The sequence below is a fragment of the Mesocricetus auratus genome, unplaced genomic scaffold, assembly GCF_017639785.1.
Source record: "Mesocricetus auratus isolate SY011 unplaced genomic scaffold, BCM_Maur_2.0 Super-Scaffold_100028, whole genome shotgun sequence".
Taxonomy (NCBI): Eukaryota; Metazoa; Chordata; class Mammalia; order Rodentia; family Cricetidae; genus Mesocricetus; species Mesocricetus auratus.
The window spans coordinates 18,711,266-18,728,249 of NW_024429209.1; the positions used below are offsets into that span (position 1 = coordinate 18,711,266).

The 16,984-nt window shown below is 51.8% G+C and overlaps 2 protein-coding genes across 4 annotated transcripts in view; one reads left to right on the forward strand and one right to left on the reverse strand.

Moving 5' to 3' along the window:
• Window positions 1-433: 433 nt before the first annotated feature.
• On the reverse strand, window positions 434-16,330 carry Aurka (aurora kinase A). Its single transcript, XM_005074462.4, has 9 exons — window positions 16,199-16,330; window positions 14,093-14,139; window positions 10,352-10,610; window positions 8,723-8,777; window positions 7,902-8,093; window positions 6,999-7,137; window positions 3,732-3,880; window positions 1,305-1,479; window positions 434-1,220 (listed from the first exon to the last, which is right to left on the reverse strand). The coding sequence occupies exons 2-9, from the start codon at window positions 14,132-14,134 to the stop codon at window positions 1,035-1,037; spliced, it is 1,197 nt and encodes a 398-aa protein (XP_005074519.2). The 5' UTR covers window positions 14,135-14,139; window positions 16,199-16,330; the 3' UTR covers window positions 434-1,034.
• Window positions 16,331-16,433: 103 nt separating this feature from the next.
• The window catches only part of Cstf1 (cleavage stimulation factor subunit 1), a 10,138-nt gene continuing 9,587 nt past the window's right edge, over window positions 16,434-16,984 (forward strand). Inside the window, exon 1 of one of the 3 annotated variants that reach the window (XM_005074464.4) lies at window positions 16,434-16,589. The gene's annotated coding sequence lies outside the window, so the exon portion shown is untranslated. Of the gene's footprint in view, window positions 16,590-16,676; window positions 16,793-16,984 lie in introns of those variants that run through there. The other 2 variants (XM_005074463.4, XM_013116658.3) reach the window with 2 other exon arrangements.

Consider the following 16,984-nt stretch of genomic DNA (forward strand, 5'->3'; position numbering starts at 1 on the left):
GCAAGTCTGCTGTGAGCACAAGCTGCAGGTGGCCGTGCCCCACATTCAGCGTGGACAACAGCAGTCCCATCAGTTAACCGCAGCTTGGGTGGACAGTCCTTGGGATGCTGCTGTTTCCAGTTCGTTTAGCTCAGGAATGGGCGTGAAAAGCTTACCTGTCCCAAGGGGAGGCCTCTGCAGCTCCACTCAGGCCTGTTCAAGTGTGAGGGTGGTCCAGATGACATTTTATTTACACTGGTCACTTTCATTTCCTGACATCCAGTGTCCTGAGATGGCTGTGAATGCTTGTCTAATTCCAAGTTCCCTTCCAGATAACACTGGCAGCCATAAACTTGACATGTTAGGAACATATCCAAGAGACCAGAAAAGCACACCTGCTCACGCTGGCCAGCAATGAACAGGTGACCAAATTATTACTCTCCTATTCCAGGTAGACGTTGTACACATATATATATTTAAAAGGTTTCCATACATGACACATTAACATGAACAGCCCTTAACATCTAGAAACCCCCAAGTCCAGTCCAGGGCAGATGGAGCACAGGCTCCAGTGCGGTGGCTGAGGAAGGGAATCCCACAGGCTTACAAAGACTGAAAGCAAGTGTCCTGAAGGGGTGCCACTTAAGAAAGAGGAAGTAAATATAATTCTTTATTTTAACATTTAAAAGAAACTACAGACTCATTCCGACAGCTTTCCCAGGCCTGGCGACCCAATAAGTTACACACACACTCAGGCACTTGAAAGCTAGACAAAGGTGGTCACCCGGGAGGTGAGGAGGGATGGCGACTTTCCCAGTGAGATCCCCCACAAGGACACCTTGGGGACAGCTGCAGTGAGCCTTCCCTCCAGATGCCGAACCAGGAAAAGCAGCATGGTTCATGGAGCTTGGACAACGTCACATACTCAGGTGGGGCTTCCTGGATGCAAGGCCAGGGACTGGCTGTTCAACAGGGTGTTCGGAGGGCAGTGATGATGGTCCCGAGGTCTAGAAGGGGCGTTTCACAGCTACACAGAGGCCACAGCTCCAGACTCCCTAAGATGATTTGCTTGTTAACTCTTTGGTTTTTTGGCAAGTTGAAGGTTTTGAAGAGTGAGCTGTGACCCAGGGGTGCTCAAGGACCTCTGCTAGTGTTAGCCTCTGACTTGAGTTGTGCTTTAGTAGTCTTGAAATGAGGTCCCTGGCTCCCTCAGTCACAAAGTCAGGGAATGTGAATTCAACCTGCAAAACAAATGACAGACATGGGTCAGAGATATGCACGAGTAAAGGCCAGCCCTCGGCAGGAACTGAACAGCAGCACCCTACCCGTGATATCCTCCTGTAGGTCTCCTGGTGGGTGTGTGCCTCGAAAGGAGGCATCCCAACTAGGAACTCATAGCAGAGGACACCCAGGCTCCAGAGGTCCACCTTCTCATCGTGCATCCGGCCTTCAATCATCTCAGGGGGCAGGTAGTCCAGGGTGCCACATAGTGTGGTCCTCCTGAAACCAAGAAACTGGGGTTGACATACTGACATACATGGTAATGAGCACCCCCAGACCCGGGCAATGCTGTCACACAGGTGCTCACCTACATCCCCACTTTTAGGGAATGAATGGCGGGGATTGTGTAAGGTAACACCCTAGCCACCTCACTTCCCCAGACCAACTCCAGGACCTCTAAATCTAGAGAGAACAGTGTACTCATCACAAAGCCAGTCTGGGCTTCGAAGCAAGATCCACCCCAGAAAACAATGACGAAGGTGCTCTGCAGTGTCCTCTGTAAACATGCTCTGGGGTTCCGCATGAGCTCTCAGATCATACCTGTAATCCCAATATCCGGCAGGATGAAGCAAGAGGACTGACAGAAGTTCAAGGCCAACCTGGGCTACAGTGTGGGACTGTTTCAGTGAAACAGGATGGAAAAGGAAGTCTTAGAAACGTAGGGTCTACAAGCTGAGGGAGGCAGCCCATACTGCATGAACGTCACCAGGTTCTTTAACACTTCGGCTATTTGGGGTTAGGGAGTTTAAAGATTTTTATTTTACATGTGTTTTATGCCCGTCTGTCTGTGCACATGAATGTTGTATCCAAGGAGACCCGGAAAGGGCATTCCATCTCCTAGAACTGGAGTTAGAGCTGTGAGTCACCACTTGGGTACTAGGAACTGAACCCAGGTCCTCTGCAAGAGTAGCCAGTGCTCTTAACAGCTATGCCACCTTCTCCAGCCTAGACTGGCCTCCAAGGAGCTATCCCCAGCCTTCTAGCTGCTGCTGGGATTGTTAAGTGTGTGCTGCCACACCTGGCTGGGTTGTTCTCAAGACAGTCTAACCAGACTGGCTCCAACCTGAGGTCCTCCTCTCTCAGCCTCTCAGTTCCTGGGATTAAAGTGTACACCAGCAGACTGGGCTCAGTTAAATTTCTCTCACACTTTCCACAGAGGGAGGGAGGGAGAGAGGGGTGTGTGTGTGTGACAGCAGAGTCTCTGTCCTAGGGAAGGTACACTGAAGCATCTTGATCTACAACTGACTTTAACTATCCACGAAGCCAACCACAGTGCCCAGGGCTCTGGGATGGAGCAGTCAGTGGACTGTTGTGCTGCCATCACCAACCCAACCTTTTCTATCCATTTGGGTTTTGAAAACCACGGCTGGAACAAGCCGGGAGCAGACAGTGGAGGTCACTGGTGCTGAGATGGTGTGGGGCACTCAGCCATGTCTGCGTCCACACGAGCACTCTGTGGATCCTCACAAGACGGCCCCCAATAACCAGGCAACTGTACTGCGGACCGGGTTTGAGAGGCAGCTGGAGCAGCTGTCAAGATTCAGACCTATTATCTCTCCTAAAACCTGCAACTGTGTCTTTATGCTGAAGTCACCACTGGACAGGTCACAGTCCTGGCTAATCACACAGCCCCACGACACTACAGCTCTCTGGTGTTTCACTGGGTAGCAGGAGTGCCCCCTGATGTCATCAGCTCAAAAAGCCTGCCACAGTGCAGCTGGAGACAAACAGAAGTGACCTTAAACCATCTACTTTTCAAAAGAGGGTATATTATTTAAAACTACATTTACTTGCATAGTTGTGTGTGTGCACCTGTGTGAGGAACCATACCAGAGCGAGGTTGGAGATTTGGCCAGAGTCAGTACTCTCCTTCCACCAAATGGTGCCAGGATTGAACTCGGGTCGCCAGGCACAGCAACAAGCACCTGAGTCTTCTCCTCCAGCCTCTAACAGGACCCTGACAGCAGGAGCCCCATTCAATACATGAAATACCAAAGCTATTCAAACCCAAATTAAACTGGCAAAGTTTGGAAAGTTTGCCTCCTTTTCAATTGCTGCATTAGATACCTCTAGGCTTCAGCTTTAAAGGTGACAGTAAAGGTCTATTCCTGCTGTTGACACAAGCAAGAGACAGACATCCTCAGAATTGCACCCACAGCTGTTTCAAAGTTCCAAACCGGCGCTTGGCTCTGCTCTCCACCCCTGGTAAGGTCAAAGTCCCTCCAGCCACATCTTTGGTAATCAACCTTTCATCAGTCACACCTCCAAATCCATCACCCTCTTCCATTAGCCTCTAGGGACATTCATCCGAAATGGTCACAGAAAAAAAAAAAAGCTATCAGGTCAACATTCTTCCAAGTACTCTCAAACAAGGCCCCATACTTCAGAGTAGACTAACATTTGGTTAACAGTCCCCACCCCCACCCCGTCCAAGGCTTCTGCTAACTGCTTCCACCTCTGGAATCCCATACCTGGAAGATGGAGCGTGCACAGACCATCCAAAGTCTGCGATCTTCAACTCTCCATTTGGCCCAAGAAGCAGGTTCTCTGGCTTAATGTCTCTGTGGATGACTCTCTTTGAGTGACAGTAAGATAGAGCGTTTGCCAACTCCGTGATGTACTGTTGGGGAAAAAGCATTGAAGCGCAGGGTTAGGTTCATGTAATGCAGTCAGGCAACTGTGAAAGTTGATCCAACAGAGACTAACACGTTTTTCAGCTTTTAAAGCAAACACTGTAGCCAAAAGGCTAAGTATAAACACAGCTGCAAACTGACAGACTCTCTCAGGCTCAGCTAGCACTAAGCTAACACCAGTAATGTGGGAGCCGGGGAAGGCATTGGTATAGCTGGGTTAGAGTCCTCCCAGGCCACTGAGGAGGAAGGAACCGCACCATTACCAAGTCAAACACTTTAGCAGCCTTTAACCATCTAAAAGGCCCTGACCAGGTGCACAGGCCCGGAAGACAAATCCCGCAGTCTGCTCTGCATCCCGCGACAGGGTACCCAAGACAAATATGTGAGGCTTTAATCAACATGAAAGTATGTAAGTCAGCCCTTTTCTACTCGATCCTCTTTATAAGTGGGGGGGGGGGGGGGCGGGGCGCTAGGCTATAATTCAGTGTAGCTACTTACTTAGCACGCATGAGACACCTCAGTGACCTCAGGACAAGAGTTGATACGTCCTGTGCACATGTAATTGGCAAAAAAAAAAACAAAAAACAACAACTTGGTTTTCCCAAAAGGAAAATAAGGCAGGAAAAAAGAAAAGAAAAAGTCCTTGTCAGGTAGGACGTTTTTCATTCTTTTGTAAACCACAGGGCAGGCCAAACTTTGGAACACAATGAAACTGACACTGCACACTGTCAGGCAGAGGCAGTAGGCCCCACTCCCAGATCCATCGGAGCCTTTGGAGCCATCGGCACAAGGGTGAGGGTTAGCCAGTGCTCCCTGAAATGCTTCCCCCACAACTCCCAGGCTGTGAGACCAGGCTCGACCTAGACCCCTTACTCTGCTCTACAGTTACTGAAGTTACATGAAAAGGAAATAGGTGGGAATGCTCTTCTGAGTAATGAGGAATCAGGAAAGAAGTATTCTTGACTTACAGCCAAATGCACACACGTAGACTGAAGCCTTAAATGGGAAGCATGAATGATGATTTTTTTAATGGCCAATTACATGATTAGTAGAGGTTGCTCTGAAAAGCAGGTGGAGGAAGGCCAGCTGTGAAAGCCAAGCTGCTTGCTTTAAGGAACTCGAGAGCACGGACTGTCTTGAGGAGGAGTGGAAAAGGAGGGAAAAGCTCAGGCTGGGAGCAAACATCTGCAGGACACACAGCAAAGGAGCTAAACCACAACAATAGGGAAAAAGCACTCTAAAACAACAAAAGAGATACAGGCACCTGATGATATATAATAAATGACAAATAGCCAGTGTCACATGACACTAGGAAACCACAGATCAGCTAGAAGAGACCACTATACCCTGTCAGAACCATTGTTGTCCAAAACCCTGACAGCAAATGCCAGAGGAGGAGGAGGGCTGGAATTCAGTGACAAAACCGCCAACAACTGACAAGCATGCTGGGTCACACACACACTGGAACGCTAACTAATGAGGAATGCTGCCCTCACTGCTGGCATGCAGCGTACAGTGCAGGCCAGGGAGAGGCGTGTCCACAGTGCTCCACACCAAATGATGAGCTGAAGCATCAGGCCAGCTCGCTGCATCAGGACACGTGAACACTGACCACTACACATGCACCGCCTTTCTCTGCAGCGGAAGACCTAGAAGCATCAACAGCTCAGCAGCAAGAGCTCCTGCCCTAGTCACTGGACCTCGACTTCCAGGAAGGAATAGCTGCTTCTAGGGGCAGTCAGGCACAGAAGGAAAAGCCATGCACTCTGCACCAGAGAGAAAGCACACATGCAGCCCAAAGCCCCACAGTGGTAGTTTACATAGGAAGCAGGAAGAGCTCCTGGCAGCCAACACTTGAACAAAACAGTGGCACTGGCCAAACAAAACACATCCTCTGCATTTTAGTTAGACAGGAGAGGCAGCTACTCCTGCAGAGGACCCAGTTCAGGTCCCAGCACCCACATGGGTGTTCGCAACCATCTGAGACTCCCTCTTTTGGCCTCTGTGCATGTGGTACACAGATAGACATGCAGGCAAAGTGTTCCTACACATAAAATAACCTAGAAAGAACTGACGACAGGAAAAGCAACCTCCTGGCCCAAACTCCCAAAAAATTCACACTCCACTCCCTCCTCTGCTCTCCACTCCTAGGGCGAACCGTGCTTAGCAGCGGAGTACTGCATGGAAGGGAGATCCTGACTTCACAGTAGAAGCAAAACAAGGGTCAGCCCAGGCACGGGACACTAAGCTTACCACCTAGCAGGGGGTCACATTACAAATGCACAATGGTGACATGTGACAGAGCACACTTGGAACTCAGTTCTTCCTCAGTGCCCACACCCCTCCACCGCATCGAATCACAGGAAAATGAATGCACCCAGATGGAAAGTGGGGGCTTCAGTGCACACTCCAAACAGAAACTGCTACTGTTATTTTTACATCTAGAACTATACCAAAATAAACACTGAGAGTTGGAATGTAATTGTCCCCATAAGCTCATAAGGGAGTGGCACTATTAGGAGGTGTGGCCTTCTTGGAAGTGTGTCACTGTGGGGGCAGGGTTGGAGGTTCCCTATGCTCAAGATATCATCCAGAGTCTCATTTCACTTCCTGTTGCCTGCAAAGATGTAGGACTCTCAGCTCCTCCTCTGTCACATCTGCCTGCAAGCAGCCATGCTCCCGCCATGAAAATGGACTAAACCTCTGTGCTGAGAGAGAGAGAGAGAGAGAGAGAGAGAGAGAGAGAGAGAGAGAGAGAGACAGAGAGACAGAGAGAGAGAGACAGAGAGAGAGAGACAGAGAGAGAGAGAGAGAGAGAGAGAGAGGAGAGAGGGAGAGAGGGAGAGAGAGAGAGAGAGAGAGAGAGAGAGAGACAGAGAGAGAGAGAGAGAGAGAGAATGAATGAGGGAGAGGGGATCTAGATTATAGACATTTCCACAAAAAAAAAGTCACAAGCCACCACTCTATGAGGTATAGCTGCCTTAGTTTTTCAGCTGTTTTACTCTGCATAGCCGTTTCTGTGCAGACAAGGCGGGCTGCGCCCTGAAGGAAGGAACCCTGGAAGACAAGGGAGAGGGCGCATGGCCTGGCCAGCGAGGCACTTACTGTAGCCGTCCTCTGCTCGTCAAACTTGGAGAGTTTCTGGAGCTCTCTGTAGACGGTCCCAAGGGGCGCGTATTCTAGAATTAGATAAACTCTGGTGGCATCATGGAAATATCCATACAGCCTGAGGATGTTGGGGTGCCTGCAACAAAGAATGGAGAGGGTGACACCTGGCTTCAGAGCCCACTCAGGATGTTCTGAGTGCTGACCCCTGAGGAAATAAACCCAATGGGCTGTCTCAGAGCACACACAACATCTGGACACTGAACCCGCCAAAGAAAACGACACCTCACACAAATCCACACACGGATTTCAAAGCACAAACGGATTTGGGTTTCATTCACTCTGCTCCCTTTTAGATATCTATTCTGAGTGGGACCTGTGAGCTGAACACAGCCTGTGTGCTGAGGAAGGCGCTTCTGCTCAGGCATGGGATGGATGTGCCAAGGGGAGACACAACCAAGGCAGAGGGGGCCGGCAGTGGGCAGGTGCCCACTGGCTGGGAAGAGCCTGCCGCAGGTGACAGCACCACTCACGGTCCCCAGTCCCCACCCTGCCAGACAAGCCAGATGCCACAAGAGCTTCACGACTGGCATGAGTCAAACTTGGAAAACCCTGAAAGCAGAAAGGGAAAACGAAGCAAAACAAAGAGCACTGACGTAGCCAGGGCCTCCCCTAGTTCTCTCCCAGGAAAGAAATCCCAGTGACGGCCTGAGTGATGTTCTCCTTGGGGCCACGTCCCTGCATCTATGGGAAATGGCAGCTATAATCATTCCCGGTGGCATCCCGACACTGGCTCCCTGCTCCTCTGTCAGGAGGGCTACTCGCCACAGGTGGGGGGAGGGGGAGGGCCACTGGCCGCAGACTCGGGGGACACTCGCCGCAGATTGGGGGGGGGACACTCACCGCAGGTGGGACTGGATCTCCACTTCCCTCCGAAGCTGGTGCTCCACGCCGGCCTTCTCCAGCTGTGTCTTAAACAGCACCTTCAGGGCCAGGATGAACTTGCTTTGCTTCTCCCTTGCCAAGTAGACATTTCCAAACTTTCCTTTACCCAGCGGGCGGCCAATGTCAAAGTCTTGCAGAGTCCACTGCCTTCTAGAAAGTAGCATGAACATTGAAAATATGAAAAAACCGCTACCATTTGCCAATGAGCAGTTGACCTGCCAACCTGTTCACGCTCAGACCACACCCAGTACGTAGTTATAAGCACCAACCCAGACCCCCAGAGTGAGCCACAAACCTTAAAGCCCAATTTCCCAGGCCGGAGCAGCCCTCGCTCCAGAACACAGACTGACAACCCTCACCACCACAGGACAGCAACAGTACAGATAGCACACTCTTGCAGGACCGCGTGGGGACCTCCCTGCACGGCCCCAGAGAAGTCAACAGGCTGTGGGGCACAGAGTCACTCTGGCGTGAGACACAGAGGCACTGTCACCAGTGAGGCAGGACAGACCCAACAGGTCATTACAAATGGCCTTGCAAACTGTGTAGAAAGTTCACTGTGTAGAAGAGTTGTACAGTCTTCCAGTCTGTGCTGTATATTGACGTGTGATGTTTTTCTATTTGCTACTTTTTAAATGATAAAGTTTTAATAAAATTTTCTATGAAAAGCAAAATTAAAGAAGTAAAAATAACTTCGGGTTCCCTGGTAAATTTGCTTTTAATGGGGATGGTGGCCTGCAGCCAGATGGGTACTCAGGTAAATGAGGAAGAAAGCTTACTTTTTTGAGTCTTCAGTTTTCTGCTTTGATGCCCGATCACTTTCAGAATTATTTCCTATATAAAATAAGTTAAAATACTGTTTTTAGGGCAACTATATAGTTCTTAAAAAAAGTCTGTGAATGAGATAAATCAAAGGATAGTCCCATAGCTGGGCATGGTGGTATACACCTTCAATCCTTCAATCCCAGCACTCAGGAGGCAGAAGCAAACGGATCTCTGTGAGTTCAAGACCAGCCTGGTCTACAGAGAGAGTTCCAGGACAGCCAGAGCTACACAGAAAAACCCTGTCTCAACAAAACAAACAGCAAAAATCCATCACCAAAATACTAGAGATTCACCAAGTATGACAGACCCAGGCTTTTCACTGTCTTCCCTGGGGAGACTACTAAATCAGAAACCATAGCCCATAACCCGACTCCTGCCACACAGGGTCTCAAATTTCTAAGGTAGATATGAGCAGGCCCCTCTCCAACAAGACCTCACTGGAGCCTCCCCCAGAAAGAGCTTCTGGAGAGAAACCAGCAGCAGCAGCCATCCACAAGCTGCCACCGCCACCTTCGCCACCCGCAGTGGGGGCAGCGATATTAAGTCCAAACTAAGTTCTCCTTCACGATTCATTCTCTTGACTCTTGTCTTCCTTATCACCACTGCGGGGCTGAGGACCGTGACTCCACAATATGATGGGAGACCAGAAGCGGCCCAAAATACACCTTAGCCTATTCTACCCTGCCGATTGGGAGCTGCAGTCCCGGGACAGTCCTGAAGACCCAGGTGCAATTCTAAGGGACAGACAGAAAAGGGACAAAGTGGGCTAAAAGGCTTCCTCCACCCCTCTGCCCTTCACAGCTTCCTGCTGTCTCCCCCCCCCCCCTCCATTGGAGGACCCAGACCCCTCTCCATTGCTGGAGCTCAGGATCCTACAGAAGCTTCACGCATCTGGTCCTGCTGCAGTCACCCTTCTGGGGACCGGTATATATGCACGTAATTTAAGTGGGTTTCCTCCAGACTGTCTGCCTCCATTGGCTTATTTTACAAACGCACTCCTCTATCCCCTTATAAGGGCCCAGCTCAAGTTGTCTCTCTTCCTACACTGCTACAGCTACCTCTTCCCCACACATCTTCCAAATCTTATCACCCAGTCATCTTGAATCTGCTTCCTAAAGGAAGCGGCAAATTTACCCGCACCTCTCAGGAGAAGTTAACTGCGGAGTCTTAGCCCCTTCTGTGGAAGTATGCCAGTAACTGGCTGTCTTCTACATGAAGGATTATGGGGATGCAGACCTAGGCTATATATCAGAACCTGCAAGCAAGCACTTGCGAGCTGCTAAATGATCACCATTAACCCTGCTCCAGTCCCTGCTGCTTGAGTTCAGTCTCCCTCCCAGACACCCCAACACCAGCAGCAGCCTCTGCCTTACAGGCAACGTTTCCTTCCGCTCCAAAGAACCTCCAGTAGCTTCCCCTTGTCAGGGCTGGCAATTATGTCTATATCCATCCCATCTTCTCTTCAGCCTCAACAGACAGGGTATGAAGCTAGGGCGTCAAAGGATAAATACCAATCTACCCATTTGCTTTTTGAGCAACAGCTAAAAGAATGATCATCCAAGGCAGTGAAAAGATTGGCGTACCAGAGTCTGCAGGGGGTGGCTGTTCACTCTTCTGGGGGTTACTAAGCTGGGGCTCGGGCCGAGGAACGCTGGGAGGTGGCAACTGCTTTGGCACTGGCTTCTGACCTGAGACAACTTTCTGTGCTTGTGAAGGGACACGATGGGAGGAGTTGGAAGGACACAAGACCCGCTGGGCCTGGCCACTGCTAGCCAATCCTAGGTTCTGAGAAGGAATCTGCTCTGTCACCAAGACTCGTTTTGGACCGAAGGGACCTGTAGTCTGAGATAGAGAGAAAGCAGGCGTTATGGCTGATGGTATCCTGAGAACGCAACCAAGTTTCCTTTGTAAATCTAGCAAAACTGATAAATATTGTGGATAATAAATGGAAATGGGAGGCAGAGATGACTGAGCAAAAGAGCACTGGCTGCCCTTCCAGAGGGCCTGGGTTCGGGTCTCAGCACCCACAGGGTGGCTCACAACCATCGGTAGCTCCAGATCAGGGGATCTGATGCCCTCTTCTGGCCTCCTCAAGTGTGAGGCACACACATGGTACACAGATATCATGCAAGCAAGCATTCATTCACATAAAATATAAACGAACCTTTTTAAAAATACGTTAGGAGGAGGGGAGATGAGGCTATTCTCATGTGCATGTGGCAAAAGGGAGGACACCTCCACCCTCACCCCAAGCCCCCGCTCTGCTAACCATGCGGGAACTAGGCCTCTGTAAAGTCCTGATGCCAGGGATGCTGGCACACACCTGTAATCCCAGTACTTGGCGGGCTGAGGCAGGAGAAGCTCTGAGCTCTAGGTCAGCCTCAGTGAGCCTGTCAGCAGCAGACTCAATTGGTATCAAAACCTTGCAATGAAGGAAACCTGTGAGTGTACCAAGTACCATCATCCTTTACAATTCTGCAAAGCAGTCTAGATTTATGGCCATGCACGTTTTCCATAAGATGGTTACTGGCATTGCTGTTCATTTCCCTGGGTTTCACTTTCAGAGTACTTATGACAGGGCCTCACTAGGTAATCCTGACTGGCCTGGAACTCACTATATAGAACAGATCAGACTCTCTCGGGCCACCTGCCTCTGCCTCCTAAGCACTGAAACTAAAGGTATGCCGTGCCCTCCACAGAGGGCTTGGGGGCACTGGAAGTGCACGCCTTTAATCCCAGTACTTGGGAGGCAGAAGCAGGTGGATCCCTGTGAGTTCAAGGCCAGCCTGGTCTACAAAGTGAGTTCCATGACAGCCAGGGCTCTTACACAGAGAAACCCTGTGTTGGGGGAAAAATGTAATCTCCAGAACTAAAATGCTGGGTGGTGGTGGTGCACGCCTTTAATCCCAGCACTCTGGAGGCAGAGGAAGGCGAATCTTTGTGAGTTGGAGACCTAGTTCCAGGATACCCTGCAAAGCCACAGAGAAACCCTAGCTCAAAAAAAAAAAAAAAGCATTAAGAAATTATTAAGGAGTTTTCAATAGGAAAAAAGGAGGAACTTTGACAAAGAAGAAACAAATGTAGGCTCCTGAAGAGTAATTATTACTGCACTGCATTATTTGTAAGTAATATGGTGGAGTCTTAAACAGCACTCAGGGAAGGCAGGACTTCCTCCTGCTTAACAGAGGCTCAGGATCCAGCATTCACCCAGAGGGCAGGAGGCCCCAAGTACAAAGCCATCTGCTGCAGAAATGGAGGCCACTGCCCAACAAGCCGTTCCAGGCAGGGTCAGGGAAGGGAGGAAACAATTCCAACACCAGAGCAACTTCCACGGAGCTGTCCCCATGGCTCAGTGGATAAGGGCTCTTGCAACCAAGCCTGACAACCTGGCTTAGAGTCCCCGACACACATGGTAAGGGAACACACCCTGTCATGGGTGTTAGTATTCAGGCATCTGCACCGGCCTGTCCTCGGGGTTCTGACAGGACACGCCCTCAGCTGCAGCCACTAAGAGCACCACCTGTGCACATTCACCATGTTCCCTTTTGAAAGGACCCTGTCCACCTCCCATCCTTCTCTTTTTTCATTCCCTCTCTCTGTCCAATTCTCTCTCCTCCCCTTTCCTCTCTCTCCTCTCCTGCTGCTCCTGTCTCCAAAGGTTGGTCTCCCCCTCCCCTTTCCTCTTTTTATGATCCCTTCTCCTAATTAAAAAAAAATCTCCTCTGACTGAACCGTCTCATGGCATCCATCTCTGGTGCGCACTGCTTTTCTTAAATTACAACATTGGTTCCTTGACAAGGAAGCCTGTCCTGACATCACCTCCCCCGGCAGGCAGTTTGAGGCACACCAGGACCCTGGAAGCGGTTCTCATATGACAGCCTCAAGGGACCGCTGGGTCCTTCTATCCAAAGTCACCTTGACGGGTGAGACACTCCACCTCCCCATCCACCTTAGGCTGCCCCACGACTGAGGACTCCTCGTCTCATGAAAGGTATCTTGCCTTTAGGCCTAGTTAAATCCTGGTATCAGACAATCACAGCTCTCTGAGCCCCTGGTCTCTACCCTTTGTGGATGACCCACTGGGTGGCCTGTGCCAGTCATGGACCCTGTTACTTCAGCCGAATCACCAAGGTGGCTTGTGCCTTTCTTGCCCAATCCTTGCTTGATAAAAAGCCATTGGCTCTTGTTCTGCCTCGGTGGAATAAGCCGACCAAAAATCTGCTCCCCAGCACTCTGTAATAATCGCTTCATGCTGGGACCCTACCCCACCTGCTTAGCCCTCAATAGATTTGCTCTTCCACCTGCAACAAATCTGCTTTTCATCAGCTGACGGCTTGGCCTTCCATTCACTACCTACAGTTGGGTCTCTGGTGGGGTTATCCACCCCTGACCCTTCCCCTGGACGTGAGGCTTCCTTTCTCCAGCGAAGCCTTTCCTCGACCGACGTCTGCCTTTTCTCAAAGCCCTGGTCCCAGGCGGCTGTGTCTCTCTCAGGCTCAGAGCCCTTGGCCCCCACCCTTTGAGTGAGAAGGCATTGGGTGGACTGTGCCTGACTTGAAATGTTCCCTCTCTGAATTCCTGGGACGCTAAGAACTGCAGACCCTTGGGTCTGTCTTCTCCCTCACTCACGGGACCGTGTCATCGTCTGTACCTCCTTGCTCCCATTGGGATGCTCTATGGAGACCACTCATCACTCCTGACCAGCTGTCGGCCATAGAGCTGGAGGCTCAGGACCAAACATGTCCAGGTGACGCTATGGGAAAGGATCAGGGCTTTAAGCCCTAGGGAGTCAATTCGGATTCTCCAAGAACGGCATTTTGCCAGGTTCAGGAGGCAGCTCAACTGTTCAACATAGCCTGGACAGTGAAGCAGCCAGCTACTCCAGGACATGGCTAGCACCCCAGATTTTCCAGGTCCCCCCAAAGATGAACAACGCCCCCATGTCAGCAGGAAGTAGTCTTGAGAACACAGCGTCCTCATCCTCACCTCACCTGTTACCCCTTTCTAATGACTCATCTTTTTATAATAAAAAGGGAAGAGTGTTAGCATTTAGGCATCTATCCTTGGCCTGTTCTGATAGGATAGGCCCTGTTCACCTCCCGTCCGTTTTTTCTCTCCCTCTCTCTCCTCTTGCTCTTATCTCCCCCCTCCCCTTTTTATGGTCTCTTTCCCTAATAAAAAGTCCCTCTACTTGAACCCTGTCTCATGCCACCTTTCTCGAAGGCTGCTTTTCTTAAATTACAAAAATGGGTGCACACAAAAATGCATTTCATCTCAAAACTACTTTTAAGAATCCAATCATGATTACAGGTAATTCTTTTTACCTTAACAGGCCTGGAGACACAGTTTTCTTTACACCTGTCCATGTCACCTGAAGAGAGAAACAAGAGTCTTTCACTGAAAGGAAGCCACCTGCCGCTGTGCTCCGCAGTCACTGCTTCTGAGGGACAGGCCTCTGGAGCCTGCACACCGCAGGCTTTCTTGCTACAAGTGAAGCAAGCTGACAAGAGGTGAATGTTTTTATCTGATACACACCCGGCACACACGTGAGGTCCCTTCCCACTGACAATCACCGTGTCTCCTCACATCCTCCCATTCTCTCCCCTCTGGGGTATGTTCTCTCTGCTCTAATACATGATGCCCATCACACACAGCCTGCTTGGGTTACCCATTTGCTGCCTCAGGCCACATCCCATCTCTCATCTCCCTCGAAACAACAAAGCTCACCTACTCTTTTCCCAAGTCCATTCCCACTGGGCCTTCTGAATTCCCCGGTATCGCCAGTCTCTCACCTGCCCTATGGAGGCGAACCCAGCACTAACTTGATTCCTGGGGAACAGGTTTCGGCCAATCACATTTGCCCATTTCCTAGTTTATCACCTTGCTAGCTGTCACTTCCTCTCCTGGCTTGGCCTCATTTCCCCCCCTAATCCCAGTCCTCCGCCTTCTCATCTATACCAGGTGACTGTCACAGATCCCACTCAGCCAAGATTTACAACTCCAAGTCAGAAAAGCCTCGTGACACAGCAGGTATCAGCCTCGGGCTCCCCCTTTCAGATGGAGGGTTGTGGTCAGAAGGACAAACACCGAGTGTTACTGAAGAGCCCATAATGCAGAGATGAGGGAGGCTAGGCAGGAGACGGAGGCATTAAGTGAGGGACTGTGGCGGCATCCACCCCGCCAGATGCCTGTAGCTGGCCCAGAAGCCAGCTTGACTAGATGACCTGCATTTTAACTTCCCCATGATTAGCTACGCCAGGGGTTCTGTCCCCAAGATATTTCTATTTCCTACATCTGCAGTGGAGCCAGGGTGCCTCTGTGCAGCCTCCCTAGCTAGTCCGGAACTCCAAGATCCTTCTACCTGCTCCCAAGTGCTGGACTTTGGGACCCTATAAAGTCTTTTGTTTGTTTGTGAGACAGTGTTTCATGTAGCCCAGGCTGGCCTTGAACCTGCTATAATGAAGGATGACTTTGAACCTCTGATCTTCCTGCCTCCACTTCCCGAGTGGGATTACAAGGATGGTCACCATGCCCAGTGCATGAAGTGTTAGGAACTGAATGCAGGACGAGGTACAGAAGAACTCTACTAACTGAACTAAACATTCCCAGACAGTCCTCACTTTTGGGAAGGGCTCTCACATTGTATCTGAAGCTAGCTTCGAACTGAAGGCTACTCTCCTGCCCCAGACTGCTCACGTGAGCAACCACACCTGGTGTGGGGGAAGGAGACAATTGGTTTTTGGTTTGTTTGTTTTGACTGTTTTTGTTGAGTCAGGGTCACAGTTCAGGCTGGCTTCGGATGTACCATGTAGCTGTGGATGGATGGATGACCTCCAACTTGTGATCCACCTGCCTCCACCTCCTCGCTCTCCGGATTAAAGGCGGGGGAGCTACCGTGAAGGCTTTAGGCAGTGCTGTTGCGGGGCTGGGGGGGCCGGGGGAGAAGAAGGGGGTGGAAGGCCGAACCGGACCTTCCAGAATATCCTACATACACACTGAGCTCCAGCGGGTCTACGCTTTGAACGAGACCCCCCCACCCCCAAAGTAGTCCCGACACCAGCTGCTCACAAAAAGTTGCAGTGCGGGCAGCAGCACCGATCCTGGGCGTCTGTCTCCACGGGGAGGGGACTCTCGTTCATCAACCGACTGGACCCCCGACCCCCGCCTCTCCACCTCTCCACCCGAAGCAGTCCCCGCGAAAGCTGCAGCCGCTTCGTCCATGCCGACTACAAGCCAGTTTGCAAACCACCCGGTTGGCTGGTGGTCGGGGGTCCCGCTCCCACCCGAACCTCAGCCCAAGGAGGGAAGAGGCCGCCTGGGTCTCTCTTGCGCCGCATGCAAACCACCCCCGGGCCGCGCTCATCGCTCCCCGCCGCCCTGCAGCACCCAGGCTCCCCCTCGCCCGCCCGCCCGCCCGGCCCCCTGCCTACCCAAGGGCAGGATGGCGTCCCCGACGAAAACCTCCAAGCGATTCCCAGGACCTCGGCCGTTACAATTCAAAGGTTCTCCTTTTAAAATAGGAGTTAAACCCTCTCCTCCGGAAGCTGATTGGCTAGAGGAGGGGCGCCGCCGCCCTGTGATTGGCTCGCCGTGAACGCCACGACGGGAAGCTGGGGCGCAGGCGCACGGAGCCGTCAGAGCCCGGAAGTGGCGCGCCAACGGCCCGTCCGATCTGTGGCCGTTCTGTGTCGTTCGCTGTGCTCCCCCTCACCCCCCCAGGCGCTCGGGCGTTTGCCGGTCACACAGCAGCCCTTTGGGTTCCGGGCGGCCGCGAAGGCGATCAGCTCGGAGGAGGTGAATGAGCGTCTCTCGAACGTGCCAGTGAGTAAGATGGCGAGACGGGCGGGGGCGGGGCGGGCTGGCGAGTCAGCGGGAGGGCCGCTCGGCGCTCCGCTGCCTGCCCTGTGCGCGTGCGCAGTGGGTGTGCGCTCAGAGCGATCGATCGGGCACGATTCGCGCCTCCATATTTTTTTTTCCTCGCTAGGAAAGAGCGGGAGACCGAGACCCTGATCCGGGGGTACGGGGTATGGGATATGGGGTACGGGAGGCGTCGGGGGACGGGCTGGGGCCCGGCGTGGATTGCGTGCGGGGACCGGAGCTAGCGGGGAGGCCGGGCGCCCCGAGTCGGTGTCCCAGAGTCGGCCGGCCCGGCCTGCAGCCCGCGCCGCGGGGCCTCGGTCCCGCCGGGATCCCTGCTCTCCGCCCGAGTCGGGGCT